The 19935-nt window shown below is 29.2% G+C and overlaps 2 protein-coding genes across 2 annotated transcripts; both read right to left on the bottom strand.

Annotated features, from left to right (window-relative positions):
- Positions 1 to 8: 8 nt before the first annotated feature.
- Positions 9 to 2186, bottom strand: LOC108812977 (uncharacterized). The gene is given in 4 exon segments (XM_018585387.2): positions 9 to 202; positions 272 to 553; positions 556 to 570; positions 644 to 2186. Coding segments are annotated over 4 exon segments (468 nt in total). The 5' UTR covers positions 735 to 2186; the 3' UTR covers positions 9 to 122.
- A 7895-nt stretch (positions 2187 to 10081) lies between these two features.
- Positions 10082 to 15436, bottom strand: LOC108805813 (BEL1-like homeodomain protein 4). The gene is given in 6 exon segments (XM_056989372.1): positions 10082 to 10667; positions 10670 to 10778; positions 11524 to 11584; positions 12768 to 13159; positions 13913 to 14930; positions 15174 to 15436. Coding segments are annotated over 5 exon segments (1839 nt in total). The 5' UTR covers positions 14813 to 14930; positions 15174 to 15436; the 3' UTR covers positions 10082 to 10290.
- Positions 15437 to 19935: the final 4499 nt, after the last annotated feature.

Here is a 19935-nt window from a genome sequence, read left to right as displayed (position 1 = left end):
TTTAGAGCTAGTTAGAATTTCTAGAGATATAAATTAACAATTTGAGACCAGTCTATACGATCAGCAAAATGAATAAAAGCTCTGATTTGCACCCAGCAAATGAATATAAACAAGAAAAGGAGTCAAATCTTGATTTCTCCATTCTCTATTGTGAAGAACCAAAAGGGAAGTCCATAACCAAAGACTACAGTTGCAGCCATCCCTGAAAATCAAAACAAAAAATGAGTCAAGTTTTGAAATGTGTTTTCTCAAACCGGAGTCTTGTTCTTACCAAAGTCAACGAACTTCTCTTTTGGATTTGAATAAGAAGCTTGTACTTGCAGAACCATAGAAGCTATCACCAAACCACTTCCGATCTTCTCTCTTACAACTCTGTGAGTGAGATCCAAAGACAAGATTCCAACTCTTTCTGTTATGACATCCTCTGTAATGACTTTAACAAACAAGAACAAACCCAAGCTAAGAGCTATTCTCGTCATCTGTCTAACTCCTCTTGATTTACATATTCTTCTGGAGTTTATCAGATTAACTGCAGAAGCTAGTGCGTACAGAGAAACCAAAGATACCAATCTGCATGAACACACAACTTGTGAAAGTTTTAACATGATCTTGAGAGAAAAGAGAGAAGAAACAAAGTGAATACCAGAATCATTAAGCTGGACAGATGCAGAATAAGCAAACAAAAACGCCATTAAAAGAGAAGAAACCCTTAAAAGATTTCTTGGTTTTTCCATATCTTTCCTTCCCGTTTGGGATCTTCAAACTCTCTCTACTAGTTATGGAGATCAAAACCAGGTCGATTACGGAAATAGATCGCAGGGATGATAAACCGGATCAATAACCGACAAGATTCCAAACTTACACCCGGTTCTTTGACATTTTCCGGTTATCAACAATAACCGCTGACACGAGAGCATCTCTAAGAAGTCTTTGAGCCATTTCCAAAAATGTTTTATTTCTTTTCTTGGTTTAACTTCACATTCATTTCACCATTAATTTTGGTGCAAGCTTTAACCTCAACAAAGATTATACAACAAGTATAATATATGATCTAGTATCAGCCGGAATCACTAAATTGGATTCTAACGTTACCTAAACGCTATCATTGTATTTTCAGCTAAATGAACAAATTCCACGACTCCAACAAATTATAGTTTTCAAAAGTGTGGAGTACGTATCTTTGGACATGCCAAAGCTTCAAAGCCAGTGCTAGTATGCACAGCTCTGCTATACGTACATCTTCGAGGTTCATTCCTCCGATTGGCTATTCTGTCGTTGCATTACCCGTACATGTTGTCTACGGAAGACAATCACTTTCTACTGGTTGCCAATACCTCCGGATTTCTCACAGTTGAGAAGAGAGAGACATCTGAGGTGGACGAGGCATCTAATAGCAACACCTTCCGTCTTCGAATAAGGAGATGTAGAAGATCTTGAAATGGAAAACTATATCTGACAGTTCTTCACCCTAAAATCCAACTTTCTCCACAACTACCGTTCCATAGAAGGCCAATGACTGACTCTGTCAAACTACTATCGGTTCTAAAGTTGTATCCAGACGAAACCAGAAGAATTTGCATATCGGCAAAAGAGAAAGAAAAAAAACAAATAGATAGTGATAAAAAGGAAGGGAGAGGTTCCTCCGACACCAGCAAACGCCGGAGAATAGTTAACAAGATTTTAGTTGGTGGTCTTTCCAAAAATGTTTTAAAGTTCGCTAAACTGTGAATTCTTTTTCTAGAACTGCAATTTCAAATATAGTTTTGAAAACTTGTATGTCTTTGTTACTGATCGTAAATAATAAGAAATTATATTTAGTTATGAAAATAAATTAAATGTATTGTAATTAATATTAATTGGTAAAACATTACATTATAATATAAAATATAAAAATTAAAACTAAAATAAATAAAACATATAAAACAAAACAATTGTCATATATTATCTATATTGTGCATTGATAATCAAATCTCTTATCAATTATATTTGGTAAAATTTATGTATTCTTATTCATTATTACTATTATTATTGGTGATATTTTACATTTAACACATTGTATTACTCCATATTTTTTGATTAACTTCATAATGAAGTTGATTTTCACTTATACTCTATTTTGTCTTGGAGTGAAATTATATTTAGTTATGAAAATAAATTAAATGTATTGTAATTAATATTAATTGGTAAAGCATTATAATATAAAATATAAAAATTAAAATTAATATAAATAAAACATATAGAAAAATAATTGTCATATATTATCTATATTGTGCATTGATAATAAAATCTCTTATGAAATATATTTGGTAAAATTTATGTATTCTTATTCATCATTAATATTATTATTGGTGATATTTTAAATTTAATACAATGTATTACTCCATATATTTTGATTAACTTCATAACGAAATTGATTTTCACTTATACTCTATATTGTTTTGGAGTGAAAATGGAATAGTAACTAAACAATAAATTTATTACTTTTTGGAGTAATCTCATATTGAAAGTGGAATAAGGTTGAAGAAAATATTGCTCTAAATTCTGTTTTAGAGTAATGATAAGTGAGATTAAAAGTGGTCTAAATACCAATTCATCATTAATTATGATATTATGAATTATAATGCACAATATAATTTTTGATTAATGCATTATATCATTATATTCTTCTGCACATATTTTTTAATAACATAATAAGCATCACCTAAACAATTTTTTGAGAAGTGTCTGATGTACAACTTAATTTTCTTAGTCGCAAATCAGTCATAAAACAGTCAGCAAAAAGTTGTAAAGTGTTGCGACTATGTTATTAGTTACAAATAGTAGTTGACAGTCACCTTTTTGTAGTGTATTTCCACTAAATGTTTTGAATTTTTAAAACTATGATGGATTTTCTACAGAACGAGTTTGCTAGGGAATTGTGACGAAGTTGCTAAGAAAATTAGGTTAATATATAAACTCAACCTTCTGTTACCTCCTCATTCATGAGCCGTCTTCAAAAAGGAACATTTTTTTCTTTCTCTTCACCACATTATCTCTTTCCCTCATGTCGAAGATCGTCGCCGGACCTCTGATCTCTCTCCTTCACGCCAACGATCTGTCCACGCCGGACTGATCTTTTTTTCATCTCACTCTCGTCAAATCTACTATTTTTCCTTGCTGAATCCATCCCTCTCTCTCTAATTTAACCTAGTCGGAGCTTACTTTCTTTCCTCGCCCCGCGGGGAAATCCCACATAGGATCGCCTATGGCAAGCCACCACTACAAAGTTGAGGGTTTAGTAATTAGATCTACCGAGGTTTAGTGTTTTTTGAGGGTTTGGTAGATTACGGTTTCCTGTAGGGTTTGGTAGTTTAGGGTCTTGTTTAGGTTTCTTTTAGAGTTTGGTAGGTTACAGTTTGATAGTTTAGATCATCTCCAACTCACCTCTATTTTAATTTCTATATTTTCTTTTAAAATAGAGAAATTCTATTATAGAGGTGGATTTGCTCCAATGTATGCCTCTATAATAGAGTTCCTCTATTTATAGAGAAAAATATAGAGATATGCTATTTTCATCTCTAAATATAGAGGCAAAAAGTAGAATTCCTCTATATTTTCCTCTAAAATAGAGAAACTCTATTATAGAGGCATACATTGGAGCAAATCCACCTCTATAATAGAGATCTCTATTTTAGAGAAAAATATAGAGGTGTACATTGGTTTAAGATTTCTAGTATGGAGTTTAATTAGTTTAATTAGAATTATAAAATTAATTTAAATTATTAGATTAATTATATTATTATAGTCTGTTTATATTTAGTTTACATTTTTTTGAAATTATTTTAATATTTTTAAAATTTGTTGTTTTAAATGTTGAATGGCAATTCATTCTTATGAACCTCAAAATTTCAGATCCAGCCTTGATAAATAATAAAAAAATATGAAAAATGTTTGCTTAACAAAACAAAATAAAAAAACAATATATAATTTTGGAGAGAAAGAAACAATCGCTCTTATGGAGAAAATCCAAAAACAGCAGCTCAATTTGGTCGTATGATAGACAAAAATGTCCATAAGCGTTTACTATCACTACGGAGCTTTAGAGATCTGGTTTTACATGAGATAATTTTGAAATCTCAGAATATCAAAAATTGTTTTAGAATACTCAGCTATGAAGTAGCATTTATTGTACAAAAGGGTTTTTTGGTATGAATACAATTTTACATTCAATTAAAAAAAAACAATATAATCAAAACACTGTTTCATGATAATATTTCACATCTTACCATTTTCATCAAAAATACAAACAAAAATCAGTTTAATGGTAGAAGAATATGGGTAAATGATACACGAACGTGTCAATGAAACAATAAAATCCAAAAGAAAACACAATTTTAGGTGAATATTTTTGTCAGATTTTTCTTGGATGACTTTCTGACAGGCAAGGTTGATAGTCACATATCAATTTTAATAGCAACAAATATTGTCCATTCGACCAATGCTACTTATGTGAAATTATGTAAATTATCTATAAGGCCAGACTTCACATCATATGGAGATAAGACAACAAGAAGATACGACATATCCTCCAAATTTTAATTATTCCAACAATAACTGTACCTTTACTGTTCTACAATCATTCTGTTCAGGAACCCCAATAGATTTAAATGTATAATTATTATTTATATTAATGCACACATACAACGTATTTATTTTGTAACGTATTGGTGTCGACCAGCACATATCTCATTACTAATAAATTGTGTTAGCATCTTTATTGAATCACAATTATATCCATCAAACTCGGTTAATGCATGTTATTAAGAAAACATTTATGGTTTCAAGCAGTGCCGTACGAAGGTTTCTAGAGACCCGTGCCAAATTTTTAAACCGAAACCCTTCAATAAAAAAATTATTATATATTTAATATAATTTTTAAACGATATAAAAGAATGAAAACAAAAGCATAGTCTATAAATTTTATAGTATTATCAACAAGGAAAGAAATATAACTGTGTAAAAGAGAATGATGCTCTGAACAAAAATTGAACAACAACAATATGGTCACCAAACGATCAAATATGTTAATTCAGTGAAAACATGTTTAAATTATTTAAGTTTTTTATTTCTATTCTTTCGAAAAATCTATCCAGAAAAAATATTTTTAAATCCAAAAGACTATAAACTGATTAATTTTTATTTATTTTGGATTTATATATTCTTTTTCTGTTTGTAATTTATTTTCTGTTTAAAATATAGTTGCTTTTTCGTAAAAATCTGAATTCAACCAAAAAAATAAGAAACACAAGAATAAATTGAATCATTCGAATGTGGGTTAATAATAGATTAGATTTTGACCCGTGCGCCCGCACGGGTTTTTATTTAATTTTTATAATATCCAATATTAAATATTTGTTTAACTTATATTTTAACACACTAATATTATAGCAAACTTGATTGACATTATTTTTGTTTATTGTCTTAACAGTCAAAATATTGTCTAGAATAGTCAATAGTATTTGTAGTTGGATTTTTATTTTAATTGTATGTTGTTTTGTTTTTTTCTGTATATTTTTTAACACCGAAAACTTCAAACTCAGAATTAGTTGAACTATTGCATTTCATCTAGGAAACACTAAGTTGTCCTTTTGTTTCTTTTTCTATTTATATGATAATAAAAGTAGTTGTTTTAAATATACATAATGATTAGTAATACAATTTAGTATTTAATTATTTTTGTTTTATTTGTTTAAATTTTATTTAATATTATTATTGTATTATTAATATTTAAATTTTATATAGTTTAGACTTTAGATATATTGTGATTCACCTAATAACTTTTATGTAAACATATATGTATGAGGCAAAATTTGAGAATAAGCTAATTTTATGTTTTAAATTATTTTTTTCCGAAATTGCCAGGTTGTCTCTTCCTGCCCATGGATTCAGCAGCAGTTCAAAAGGTTAACCTTCAACTAATAAATAATATCTACCTTGATGAAAAATAAAATTATATCTATCTTATCTATATTATCAAAACATAAGTAATTTTGGGAATTGTTTGGAAACATGAAAAACAGTATGAAAAAGAAATATAATGCTATTTGGAAGTAATAATAAAATAATTAAAATTTTATTTACATCTTTCATATCAAAATAATAATTTAAAATTAATTTATATCAAAAATTGATTCAAAAATACATATATTCAAAAATTGATTTTACTAAAATATTTTCCATTATAAAAGATGTTTTCAATATATATATGAAAAATACAATACAAAACACAATTTCAAACACCAAATTACATATTTTAGGAATTATTTAGATAAATAATTGATTGTCTACTTTTTAGGAATATTTTGTTAAAATAGTTAATGCTCATTTATATTCAAAGGCTTACCAATAATAGATTTTGGTTTTCGTAATATTAGTATATAGCTATATATTAATTGGTTTAGATTTGGAAGCTAAAATCTAGCTAGTATTAATTCGAACTCAAGCAATAATGACATTGATTATATAAGTTACTTCCAAAATAAATAATATTTATTATGTTAATTAACTCAATGGCATATCATTGTAATTATTGAGGAATACTTAGGGCTAATTCAAATTTGTACTTCAATTTTAATAGATTAGATGGGTTTTGATACTCAAAATAAAAACTGCTATGATACAGCTCACTTTTGTATAACCGGAGCTTTAAAAACTTTTGTAAAATCGGGGTCTGAGACAAATACCTTTATAACTACATGGTAAACACGGCTCTGGTTTCAAGCTAGCTTTAAGCACGTTCATGACCAAACAACGGTATGAAAAGAATAGTTAATGTTGCACTATACATTAGTAGTTGGTTACTAAATTAACAATAGTTTTTATTAACATTTAAATTGATATTTAAATTAACAATAGTTACTAAGATTCATTAATTCTTTTGATAATTTGCAGTCAAGAAATATATAGTAGTTGAAATAATTGACTGAAATAAACTCCACTAATTCATTCCATATAATTCTTGGGAAAAGAAACCCTAAAACGTAGCAGCCCTTCGCCATTAGCAAGTGCTCGTCGTTAGTCCTTAGTCATTATACAGAATAAAATTCTTAAAATAGACTAAGTTCAAGACTTATGCATATGCTTTATATGTAATTATGTGTGTGTGGTCGAATATTTAACCAAAATTTAGTTTTGATTTTAATGAGGGGACCTATTTGATCATAAAGTATGATTGTGTGATGGGTAGCCATCCGATCGGGCAATCGCTAAATTCCATGATGACATGGGCCCAAACCCAATACTAATTTAAATAGGCCCCACTTAAGAAAACCATTGAGCCAACACAAGTTGGTATCTTCCTCTTCTACTCCATTCAATTCTAGGACGATAAAAAACATTGTGTAAACCCATGAAATATCTTTTAGGAAAACGAACACCAACTAATTAACTTCAAAATGTTATTTTCCGGTGCAACATATATGAAAAGTTTAATTTTGGTTGTATTTTCGTTTCAAAATAAATGTCGTTTTATAATTTCAATACAAAATTTATTAATAATATTCTTTAGTTTAGGAAAAACTAATGCCAACTAATTAACTTCAAAATATTATTTTCTGGTGCAATATATATGAAACATAATAATTCGAGAGCTTAACTAGTATTCTCTCCGTTTCATTTTAATTGTCGTTATAGTAAAATAATATGTTTCAAAACAAGAGTTGTTAATAAATTCGATGCAAAATTTATTAATCAAATTCTCTAATTTATTTTTCTATCTGTTGAAATATGATTGGATGTATAGGTTACTGCATTATTATTTTGGAAATATATAAAACTTTATACTTTTTTAATCTGTGTGAATGAAGCTAAAACGACAATTAAAATAAAATAAAATAATATAGATATAAAATGCTTATTTTATTTTGGTCTGGTTATACAAACCATCTCAAACTTAAATAATATAATATTTTTTTATTAGAAAAATAGTATACATATAAAGTAAGTATATATACATCAGACAGAACCATGTTGAATTTTATGATGCATGAAAAACCAATCATGCATGGTAAAACAATACAATTTAGTATATATCAACACACGCACTGCTAGACATAAATTTGACAGCATATGCATACGCTTGCATATGGATTATTAAAATGGCAGGCCCTCCAGTATTAAAATCAAGAATCTTAGACTCATGCATATGGATTTTCTTGTCATGTATATTTATCTATATTCTTTTAAATAAATGACAAAAAATTGACATTTAAATTTTTTGTATAGCAGTCCAAAATAATAATATGAATCAGTATGTGAAATTTTCCAACTATATAATTTTTTAGAAGAGTATGTTATTAGCTAAAGGACAGTGGTCAGACAAGAGAGGATTAAAAAATGGACCACTATGATTGCAATAAATGTACTTAGGTGAAATAATATCATGTGCATTTAATAAGTTTATTAGGTCAGTCAGTCCAGGCGGCATTTTTATTTATTCATAAAATATACAAAATCATTTGTGTAGTTGCAGTTCTTCGGGGAAAATCATCATTCGTAGGTTTAGCACATAAATGAACAAAAGAACTGTTAGCAAAAAGGTTGGCTGTCTGAAATTTGGATAGTTACAGACTACGAGTCTACGACGACCTACGACTCTTACAAAGATTATGCATTATATTTTTCTTGCTTAACTAATAGCAATATTATGCAATCTTTAATGATTAAGTAAAAAAAACTCAAAAATAAGTATACTCATATAATCTGTTATCAAACAATTAATGTAAGCAGTTAAGCACGCGTATATCGACAGTCGACATCTTAAGTACACATCATAAATCGTAATCGTATATGTCGTGGACGGAACAGATTAGGTTGTAAACAGTCAGACAGTCGATAATCTTTTTTTTGAGCAAAATATGGACTGATGTACACATATATACGTTGAATATATATTTATGCAAATATATGGATTTAGGTGAAATGTAGGTGTTCTTGCCTAGACAAAATTACTGAAGTGACTTTTAAGGAAACTGAACAAATCAAGTAATGAGTCCCTATTATAAACAAAGTAATGAGTAGCACCATGCCAATGAGCTTAATGCCTTTTGTGAATTAAAATGTCAGCGTCTCGATTGAGATATGCCTACATGACATATAAGTATAACCAAACCTTTGGAGCTTTTGGGAAATTATGTTGTTGAGAGGGAAATACAGACATAACAATAACATACATGAATTTGAAAAAAAAAACTTTACATGAACTTTTTTTTACATGAATTTGAATTAAAGTATTAAACTGTATTAATATAAACTGAAAATAATGCAATTGTTTATAAGACAATCTAGTGTCCAAAACGTACTTTTTATTAACTTTAGAATATTTCTGGATCTAAAAAGGAGACCAAATTAATTTTTAAGTGGAGGTGATAGATATGGTATGTAAATGGATCGTAAAAACGGATGTATATTTATGCATGTGTCCAAGAACAATGTGATTTAGTTTCGGTCGATAGATGGATTAACCTTGTAACGTGTTGAAATGTGTTGGCATCCCAAACACATCCCTAGCATTCAACCACAAGTTCACGGACAATCCCAAACATACCTTATCGTCGTTACTAAATTAAGAACACATAGTTGTAGTAAGTAAGGTGATTAATTTCATTATACAATCAAATTGAGGTCGCTTAATTGACATGGCGATTTCCTACTACTTTGTCGTTTATCAGTAAAATTAAATAGAAGAGGTGTTTGAAAAAGGTTTTATAAGTGGAAGAATCCAAGTAAACATAAGCCTAATTAATCTAAAACAAACAAAAAAAATTGTAGGGGTATAAGATCTGAACAATCATATTCCAAAAATATGTACTTTATCATCTAAACAAAGTTGCAGACATTTAGTTAGGATCGTATCAATAAGAACAAGATTTTATTTGAAAATATGTAGATAATCACAACATAAGACTGCTGTCGAGAAAACAAAAATCACAACATAAAAAGAATTACAGAAATTTGGCAGGGATATCAATATGTATAAATCATTATTTTAAAATATGTAAACAACTTTAGTATAATACAAATTATTAAGTTCAAAATTTGGAAAAAGAAACTAAAATATTATATAGTTACATTCTAAAAAGTTATAGAACTTTTATAGCTAGGTATATCAATTTATGTGTACTTCTCTTCTTCTTACGAGAAGGAATACATTTAGAGAAACTTTAAGAGTTTGTGAAGAGACGAATTCCGATAAACAAGCAAAAAATACACTATTATAAGTAGATTAATCAATAGAGAAACGACGAAGGCAGTCTAGAAATCTCCAAAATCTCTAACGGAGAAAGAAGCGTTCTTATTATCAGGCATATTGCCAGTGTGGCGTAGACCAAGCGTAAGTGACACGTCACCAGCCTGTTTGGTTCCGAATCTCATGACACCATCGTCAACCTGGAAGTGATCACTGACGTCTTGCTGGCACGTGGCAGCTGTGAAAGCGTCTGAAATGCTGTGAGGAGCGGCGGTTACGACGGAGGGAGGGAGGAACGAAGAGTCGTTTTCGTGAGGTGTCGGCGTCATCATCGTCGTTGTTGGAGTTTGTGCAGTTATTGTCTGAACGAGAGTGAAGTTGCTTTCATTGGGCTTTGTGTCATTGTTGTTGCTGCTGTTGTTTGTTTGTTGATAATCTTCTTTTGATTTTCTTCTAATTCTTTTTCTTCTCTTTCTTTTGCTTCTTGTTGATACATTTCTTCAACCATTGGTTTCCATAGACGAACCCTAGCATTTATAAACCAATTCGACACCTGTAAACCGAGAAAATGCGAACAAAATTATACGGATATGTCATACGTTAACAAATTATACTTCCTTTTCAACAAAAAAAAAACAAATTATTCTTCCTACTCCGTTTAACAAATGACGTTCTAGAATTATTTTCAGTTTACAAGGAGTATCTTTTCAAAGTTTAATGTGGTTTTTTCAAATCAAAGTTTTGTTTTATCATTATTTAACTATGATACATTGAAAATAAACATACTTAATTTATACAACTAAAATTCTTTCATTTCTATTGACTTTCTAACACTGTATTTTTTTTTTTTTTTGTGAAATAGAGTATGAAGGAGTTGTGGTCTAGATAATTTACTTGTACAAGAATATGAGGCTGGTCGTTACAATTGAAATAAAAGCTTCAAACTTTCATGCACATTAGAAGTATGGTCCTAGTTTGAGTATTGATGTCTCTCTGTCTGTCTCTCTCTTCCAACTCTATGTCCTACATTTTATATACTAGTGTGTAATTATGACTATATATAATGCATTTAACGAAGAGACAAGCCCCCAAAAAAATGATTTCATATTCAAATCCATGCAAGAGAACAGACATGAAGCCACTCATATCAGGTTTTGCATGAGGAAATAATTGATATATATATATATATATATATATATATATATATATAATTTTTTTTTAATTAAGTACAGATATGAGTGACTAAAAGGATTCTTGTATGAGCAGTATTATTATATACTAGTATTATAAAGGCTGACCTGATTTCTGGATAAACCAGTCTGACGAGCCAAGAGGTGCTTATCAGCATCGCTTGGGTACCTGAGAAAGAGACCAGAAAATGACTTCACCATCTTTTAGAACCCTAAACCCAATACCTATTATTATATTTTGAATAAAATTTGTATATAAAGAGAGAGAGAGTAAAAAACACAATCAAGTATAGATGCAAGAAAAGGTACAAACTTTCTTCTTACAAGGGCGTGAGAATCTAAGAGACAAAAGAAAAAGCTGATTGCAGAATAGAAGAAGCATTTGATTTTATTTTTGTTCCTTCACTTAATTTTTCCATGATAAAGCACATTTTTTCACAGAGAAAAAACTGTACAACTCGCCTCTTCTTTACTTCACTAACAACAGAATAGTAAAATTCCGCAGACAATAAATAAAGAAAGTTCTGATGAATAATAAGAAAGGAAATTGCTTTTATCAGCTTTTAGTTTTTTTTTTCTCTCTTTTAGTTTTTGTCTTCTTAAGAGACAGTATACCAATGACACTGCACCACTGACAAATCTGAGACCTATTTTGTAATTATCCTAATAGCATTGTTACTTCTTTGAATAATAGTTTATGGGAAAAGGAATTAAAAGCAAGTAGAGAGGAAACTATAAAGAAAGCCTTATTATGTTATTATGATCCCAAAGCATAAAAGTTTGTGATCGTAAAACTTCTTTTATTATACTATTCGTTATTTAATCACTTTGCCATGCAAAACATGTTACATATAGTATATAAATATATACACACTATGACAAAACACACCCCATTTTCTTGAAAATCTCAAAGTCAATGCATTGTTACCCTTGTTAGTTTTCACTATAACTGATTGTTTTTACTACTGGTGCAAAAGAATAACGAATAACAATTTTATATATGAATTAAATTGGTGTAATAAACATATTTTGCAGTTTGTCCAAAAAAAAATAACATATTTTGCAGAAAATTACAAATATTCTCAAGGCATTTCATTTTTATTTTATTGATGAGAAAGAAAACATCTGCTTTCCAAGAAAATTATTTGAAATATTCTTCCCGCAAAACCAAAATAAATTGGAAGAAAAACAATTTGTCAGTTAGTGAAATATATGGCCATGGTATATATACATATATAGGTAGTCTAGTTTTTATAATATATGGTCAACATGAAGGAAGATTAATAATCTTTGTATCGAAGAACGAGAAAAGATATGTAATATTTGGATAAGAGATGATAATATGTACTTACGGATTAAGAAAATGCTCGAAAAGCCAGGCTCTAAGGATATTAACAGAGCGTTCAGGTAACCCACGTTGCGGTCTCCATGCCTCTTGCTCCATCATACCCATATGATGAAACGCTCTTTGCTGACGCAAACTCTGCTCTAGCAAACGCAATCGTGGCGTTTCGCCTTTGGTTAACCCCGAGGACGCAGCCCCCGCCGTCTCTTTCTCACCTAGAAGCTCGCAGCTGCGTTTTAGCTGAACCGCAACCGCGTCTTTCAAACACCGGAAGTGTCTAGACATTGCCTTTTGGGCTAATGTGGTGTATGGAATGGCTGCGCCATAACCCATTACTTGGTCAATTGAGTTCACTACCATTTGCATTTGTTCGCAGTAGTGGTTGTACCGTCGGTCTACCTAAAATTTCAATATTAAAATAAACGATATAAATTTATTATTTATGTTTGTTATTATTAGCTAATTTGATCAGATAAAGTACAAACTGAAGAGGTAATATAACGTTTAGATTAAGATAATAAATCAAGCAAAAAAAAATTCAAAATATGTCCTTCGTTTTCCTACTATAGGCAATTATCGTATTTAATTCTTGAATAAGATAATGTCAACTACAAAATATTTATAAAGATAAATAATGAAATAACTTCAAGGACTAGTTTTGGTTACGTAGTGAAGGTAACTTATGTGGAGAAGGAAGCTCTAATTTTAATGAATCTGGTGGAACACTAAATCACTTAATTAATCCTAGCTTTAATTTCTTATGTTAATTTGATTAAGCGATGCCACCAAACTCGTAACACTAAAAATGCATTAATATATGTCACATTAGACTATAACACGAGTATAATGATATTGGTTAGAAATAATTACATAAGTGATGGTAGGATTGCGTAATCAAGCTCTACCAACTAGAGCATGTGTCGTGTTCTTGTACCAGTCGATATTTCTCCAAATATTTATTTTTTATTTAAAATACATATCTAGAGATTATGAAAATTTGGTTTATAAGATGAGGGAAAAAAGCATATTTCTGATATAAATTTGGTTGATTGATCAATTCAATCATATTATAAAACTATCCATATAATTTAATGAAACGTTTAATGGGAAATTTAGTTCATTGGTTTGAGACGACTAGTGTGAGAACGTTACCTCTTCAAGCATAGAGAGTAGCTTGACCTTTCTTTTTTGATGTTCAATCCGATCAGCCGGAGACAAAGGAGGATTATCATTGGTTACTCCGGGGGAAGAAGACGACCCTCCTCCACCGCTAGTATTAGGGTTTGAGTTGTTCCTACTAAGTTTGTTCTTCTTGAAGTGTCCTCTTCCAACACTACAAAACTCTTCCAACAACTCTTGTGCCGGCTTCGTGTACTTTGAGTTCCTCAACGTATAGATCCCTCCAATAGAGGAAGATGCTCCCATGGGAGAAGATGATGATGACCCGAAATGTCCAACAGCTTGATGATGAGAAGTAGAATTATCGAGAAGAAGAGTCTTGAACTGATTGAATTGATGATGATGAGCCGAAGCGTTAGAAGAAGAAGAAGTTCCATCAACCGCTGCACAATAAATGCTTCTATATTCTTCTGCTTTAGCTGCTGCTGCTGCTGCTTCTAATGACGATGAGAGAGATAAAGATAAACCTTTCCCACTTTCCACGTGTACGGTCCCGATCATATCTCCTTGACTCTGATGATCGGAGGAAGTTGGCCATGTGAAGTGATGTTGTTGTTGCTCGTTGGCATAACCGTAACCTTGATGATGATTTGGTAGTAACATATGAAGAGTTGAGTTGTTGTTGTTGTTGTTGTGACGGTTTTGTTGCTCTAGCAATTGTTTCGTAGAGTGATCAAGAATCTCGCTTGAGCCACCGTTGCCACCGCCAGGGAAACTAAACATTTCAGACAACATTCCGGCGGTTCCGTAAACCGGGATTGGAGCACCGGAGACAGCGGATTCCTCAACTTCCTCCTGATGGGAAGATGATGATCGGTGGAATCCATTGGAGAAGGAAAAGATTCCTTGGTGATGGTGATAATCTTGGGACATAGAGAATCTGAATTTTTGTCAAGAGTTTTGATGATGAAGAGAGTTGTAGTAGCTATACCCATATCATATCTGGATTCTTGTTATTCATTGTTATATCTCTTTCCAAAGCTGTTGGATCCTGTAAGGATTCAGTATTCAGACACATACACAGAGAATCTTATATAACCAAAAAACAAAAAAAAAAAAAGCAAAAGGAAAAGAAAGAGAGAAAGAGATAGGAGTCAACTAACTAGGTATTGTACAGTTTTTCTTACTTCTCCATCTCTGTCTTGTATCTCTTTTGAGGTTTTCACTTTCAGCTTCGGTCATCATCTAAATATACATATGGTAGAGAGAGAGAGCGAGAGAGATATGCAAATACCTTGGAGTTGCAGAGAATAAAAGAAATAGAAGATTGAGCTTTAGCTATCGTTTTCTATCTGCTCTCTCTCCAGCTTTCTTTTTCTTGAGCGCTTTTTCTTCACTGGTGGTGAGAGTTTATTCAGAAAATTCCGTAAACCATTTCACAAATTAAAGAAAACTTATTAAAATCTCTCCAAAAGAGAAAGGAAGAAAAAGAAGAGAGGAGAAGAGGTCGCTGTTCTTTCTTCCTCGCCTCCCTTTTTAAATCCACCAATCTTCTGTGTTATTATTTTTTTCTTTTTTGGACAAATGTGTGTTATTATTTGTAGTATAACTTAAAATTAATATTCTTTCTGTTTTATAAAAATATCACTTTCACTTTAATATTATTATATTTATTTAACTAACAATAATTGAGATAAATAATTTATGAAATCAATACAGTTTACATTTAATATAATTAATATTTAAAATATATATTTATAAATTGCATTGAAATTCTATAATATTTTTTTATATAAAAGAATTAAAATGACATCTTAACCAAAGGAGTATTGATTATTATTTTATATTTATTTTTAAACGAAGTGGTTTTATAAGTTTTTTTTTTAAAAAAACAATGGTTTTAAATCAGTAAAAGTGAAAAAATAAGACAAAATATATATAATTACGAAACTATCCCTATCAATTTTTTTCTTATTTCTTTTGTCAACGATATTTTTTTGTAAGTGAAGAGAAGTATTTAACTTATTTTATCTTGGATATGTCGGCTGTGTTCAAAATTTTAAAGAAGTTAATTTGGAAAACTAATATTAAAAATATCTAAAGAAAATATAAAAGATAAGGTTAGTCCAAGGTCATATCTCAATGACCCAAACCACCACCATAAATAATTCCACATAATTTTGTGCTTAAACAATATTTTCTAGGGGTGTTCAATCTGGATATCGGTTTGGTTTCGGTTCGGGTTTTTCGGTTTTTCGGTATTTCGGTTAGTAAAATACAATTACCATTCTAAATCCATATTTACATCGGTTTGGTTCGGTTTATATACTGTCGGTTTTCGGTTTATTCGGTTTTATACCAAAAAACATAATTCTTTATTTTGTGATCATATTATATGAATTTTAGAGTCATGTTGTCAACAGAGTCATTTATTAAAAAATATTATATGTTTAAATAAAAGAACAAAAAATAAAAAACGCTTATACCATCTAATAAAATAATCAAATCTAGAATTAAAATCAAAGCTCAAAATTTGAATAAAAGTAAACTAAAAACAAAACAGAAGCACGAAACAATAAAGAAATTTTTTCTACTCTTCCATATTTAGCGTTCATCAAATTCATGTTTCTTCGATTGAACACGAATCTCTGTTCATTTATAGATTAAAAAAAGTTGTGAAGAATTTCTACTAATTGTTGTCCATCAAATTTATAATCTTTATTTCAATTTAGTCAATGCTAAAATAAAGCAAAAAGATCAAAAAGAAGACTAAAAAATAAGAAGCATCGGTTGCGATGAATTGTTATTTAATTATATTTCAAATGTTTTACAAATCATGACTTCTTTATTACTGTAAAAAATATGGTAATAGTTATTAGCAAACAAATTAACTTATGATTTTCATACGTCGTTATGAAATATATACATATTTACATGTTTCTATTTTTGATCGGTTTTATTCGGTTTATTCGGTTTTATCGGTTATATACCAAACCATATCCAAATCCTACGGTTTTTAGAAAATTACATCCATTCGGTTTGTATGGTATATACCAAATCCAAACCATATTGTCTATTTCGGTTCGGTTCGGTACGGTTTGGTTTTGCCATATTGAACAGCCCTAATATTTTCATTTGGTAAAAAATTAAATCATAATCATATCCCCATAATACCTTTTCATTATTTCAAATCAGTTTCAAAAAAATACCTTTTCATTATTCTTCTGGTTTTGCTGATATCAATGTTTTACTATGAATATGCAAAATATTCTTGAACTTGATTTGATCGTTATTTAAAATAAAAGATTGGATATTTGTTAATTTACAAATAAATAAATAAATAATATCTATTAAAAACAGAGTAAACACACTAAAATTTTAAGAAACAGATTTCCTATTACAATATAAATAATTACATAATGTAACTATTATTTTATACATAATTTTTTAAAATTTATTAATTAAATTAAATATTTAACTATTAGATTTCAAAATTTAAAAGGAAATACGTTTAATGAATATCATAATTATATGGTCACATTTATTCATTTTTACGTAAAATCATATATTATTAAAATTTTAGATTTTGCATGTTATACCATTACAAAATGATCAAATAATTACGAAACAATACAAATTGGAAAATTATTTATCTGAATTAAACAAAAGGGATTACAAATTTTGTCAAAATTCAGATATAATTTTTAAGATCAAAACAAAGGACAGCAAAATAATAACCTGAATTAAAGATTCACACAACCCAAGAACGCATGAACACATCACCAAAGCTTCTTCAAGGTTCGCGATACAAGAATTATCGAATAGTGCCCCCGGCCAACCATCGATAAATGAACCTCCAGAGCAGACTACTTACCAAGACAATCAGATCGAAGATTCTACTCCGGCAATACATACTTGCCATATATGAATCTTCCAGAAGTGGCGAAGTTGAACATAACGACGGTTATAAGGTGTTAGTTTTTACACCTTTCGGGTTTAACATTAAATTCGAAAGGTGTTTCCCACATTTTTTTCTTAGCCGTGAGCAATTTTTATAGGATAACAATGCTCCTACACCAGACTATATTAAAAGTTAATTTTAAAAACAAAAATCTAAACTATAAATTCAATATCACTATTTAGAAATAACATTAGTTATGTGTTATATTACTAAACTGTTCTTCGAAGTTAATGAAAATATACTAGAATCTCATTTAAGATAATTTAGACCTAACACACAATTAAATGAACAGTATAATACATTTGATCACAGATGAATATTAACATATTAGCTAATAAAAGTAATGCGTTTCAAAAAAAAAAGCTAATAAAAATAATATATATTTTATTCAGTTATTATCTTTTCCTTAAAGCATGCATAAAATGATTAGTTTAATTATATTAAACTAAATTAAACTGATATTTAATATTTTTTATATGGTGTGATAGAATTTTTTTTTAAATATGATAAAAGTATTCAAAACCTTAAAACGGATATGAAATGAATTAAATAAAAATCATCTCATTTGATTTTCAATCATATGTAGTTATACTTTTATATAAAAAATAAACATAGATATGCATTATCTTATAAATATATACAAAATTTTGATATATAAAAAGATATGAAGAGTACATTACATAATTTTGTAATAACTACTTTTTGAAAATTATATTATTATATTTAAAATTATTTTATTAAATAGAAAATGATATTGCATCATGGCGAGGGTTGAAACTTAATTCGTTTTGTATAAGATAATTTTCAAGGTTGAATTAGTTTAAAGTCTAAAAAATAATGAAATTAGCAAACTACCTATGATGTGACAAGTTTATTCTATATCAACTAAAATACCATGGTGTAGAATTTAAGCTATTCACTTAATTAGAGTATAAATTATGTATACATAGTGCAATTTCTAAATTTTTAATGTACCACCACCGTTGATGTTTTGTTTTCTAAATGTTCCAAATATACCAAAACTAGTGATAATGAAAGGAAGTTAAAATTTGAGGAAAAAAAGGGATAAAATATGAGGAAATGTTCGTAGACTATATAATTATATGCCATGCATATACCTTAGGCAACAAATATATGTATATTATACATGAAAAGCTTTAGAGATCTAATTATTTAATGACTTTTATAATTATTATAAAGTCTTACTTAACTCATATTTTCAGTGCAAAACTAATGTGTTGTAAATATTTAAATATATAATAAAATTAATGGAGAATCTATAGATAATCATGTAAATATATCGATTAGGTATATGAATGGTATTTGAATTCACCTGAAAAAGTTAAGGTTATGTGATGTATATGTTTTCATTAAGTGAAAAAAAAAAATATTTTTTCTTTCGCTGCGACATATATGATTTCTTACGCTACATATATAAAATATTAAATACAAAAGTCAGATAAACGATGAATCAGAACGCTTGTCCGATGAATCATCCCCCAGTGTGTCGTTCTCGCTTTCTTCGTTACCATCTTTTTTTGGCCTTTAATCAATTGAAATATATAAAAGGCCATGAAGCATGAAGGGGTAATACAAACAAGATCCATGAATAAACGATTACAAATATAATGATTTGATAAATATTAAATTTGATATCTTGAGAAAGTCCATGCTATAAGTTGTTGTCATTCCCACATAAACTTTTCTTAATTCATAGGTAACATATTCATCCAAAATAATGGGTACTTTTCAAGCTCCCAAAATTTATATTATGTAGTCAGTATATTGGGCGGGATGATTTCTACCTCAAGATTATTCCTAGATTTGTTTGTTATTGTTTTTTGGGAAATTGCCTAAAATACCATTTTCGTAGTGTCTTGTGTTTATTTTGAAGTATGGTCGATATTTTTGTTGCATATTATGTTATTTTTTCACAAAATTTCAATAAGAAAATTTAGATTTGGTATAAATTAAAATAACTAAACTCATATATTCAACTATATTATTTAAAACTCAGTTTTATTTTCAATGTAAAATTCTTCATATGTTTTTTCTCAAAATGATGGTTTGATTAGATACTTATCTCGACATAATT

Source organism: Raphanus sativus, chromosome 6 (assembly GCF_000801105.2).
Source record: "Raphanus sativus cultivar WK10039 chromosome 6, ASM80110v3, whole genome shotgun sequence".
NCBI lineage: Eukaryota > Viridiplantae > Streptophyta > Magnoliopsida > Brassicales > Brassicaceae > Raphanus > Raphanus sativus.
This window is presented reverse-complemented; position numbering and strand designations above follow the sequence as displayed.